This window comes from Penaeus monodon, chromosome 19 (genome assembly GCF_015228065.2).
Source record: "Penaeus monodon isolate SGIC_2016 chromosome 19, NSTDA_Pmon_1, whole genome shotgun sequence".
In the NCBI taxonomy this organism is placed as follows: Eukaryota; Metazoa; Arthropoda; class Malacostraca; order Decapoda; family Penaeidae; genus Penaeus; species Penaeus monodon.
This window is the reverse complement of record NC_051404.1, coordinates 3433631-3434705: the sequence shown is the minus strand read 5'-3', so window position 1 is coordinate 3434705 and position 1075 is coordinate 3433631. Positions and strand designations below refer to the sequence as shown.

General features: G+C 44.8%; 1 protein-coding gene across 14 annotated transcripts in view; it reads right to left on the bottom strand.

Annotated features, from left to right (window-relative positions):
- The window catches only part of LOC119584976 (stromal interaction molecule homolog), a 99451-nt gene that overhangs the window by 38829 nt on the left and 59547 nt on the right, over positions 1-1075 (bottom strand). For all 14 annotated transcript variants that reach the window (XM_037933572.1, XM_037933582.1, XM_037933574.1 and 11 more), the window contains exon 2: positions 14-141. In XM_037933572.1, coding sequence (XP_037789500.1) covers positions 14-141 — 128 coding nt within the window. The remainder of the gene's footprint in view (positions 1-13; positions 142-1075) is intronic.

The following is a 1075-nucleotide window of genomic DNA, read 5'->3' as shown; positions in this document are numbered from 1 at the left end:
AAGCAAAACTTACCTCAACAGACTCTGACACATCAATGTCTCCACTCCTGTCGTCATCCAGCTGGGAATGGAGTGATTTGATGGCCTCATAGTTTGGCACTTCCTCTGGCACCAGGCACAGTTCATCAACTGGCACGCAACCTGCAAAGCAATAGATGTATTAACACAGTGTTCTTTCAGTATTCCTATATTACAGCAAAAACATATATGTATAAAGTATGCATCTCATAGGCATCCAGCATCCCAACACAAAACTGACTGCTCAAATCTCAGTAACTTCCATAACACTAAAAACTTCTTTCGACAACCACGTACAATAAATGCAGAAAGTTATATCACTTCGAAATCAAACGAAATGCCTGTCTTTCCCTGCTTCGCTCTTTCCATGAGTACTTCACATTAAACTCCGCTTCCCTCGTTTTCCTTTCCTCCTCTTATTTCGCACCCTTCTGTCCCCTCTATCCTGTGTTTTCTTTTTCTCTACTCAACCATTTGCCTACACACTGTACTCACTCTCAAAGGTCTGACCTCAGCTACTAAAAGCAGTCAGCCTAATCATACTGCCATCATAATCGTATCACCAAGGTTACTCATCTCTTAAAAAGGATAAACCCATATACAAAATAGGTCCACTTAGTCTTGAGTGTCTTGAATTTATAAATGTTTGTTTGCAGGATTACGTGCTTATCATCTTCATGCATATATGCCTGTCTTGTATGCTAAACCAGCCTAGCCCACGGCGCCATCAATGACAAGACGAGAGGAAAGAGGGAGAGGGGAATAGAGGAAGACAGAGAAAAGACCAGTAGCAGAATAGGGAATGGGATGAAGGGGATGAAGGGCAGAAGGAGATGAAGGGGAGAAAGGAGCGGGGTAGATAAAAGGGAGAGGGTACAAAAAATCTCGCTAAGTATGAAAACGTCATTACAGCCACCATCGCAGCTCAAACGCCGAAGCCCCGGCCGGCCGACGCAGAGCACCGCTGCCCGGCCTTGAACGGAAGGAGGGGGTGGGGTGCGACGCTTTCTCAATAGGAAGCAATACTACATATCGTGCCGCATAACAGAATGTTCCT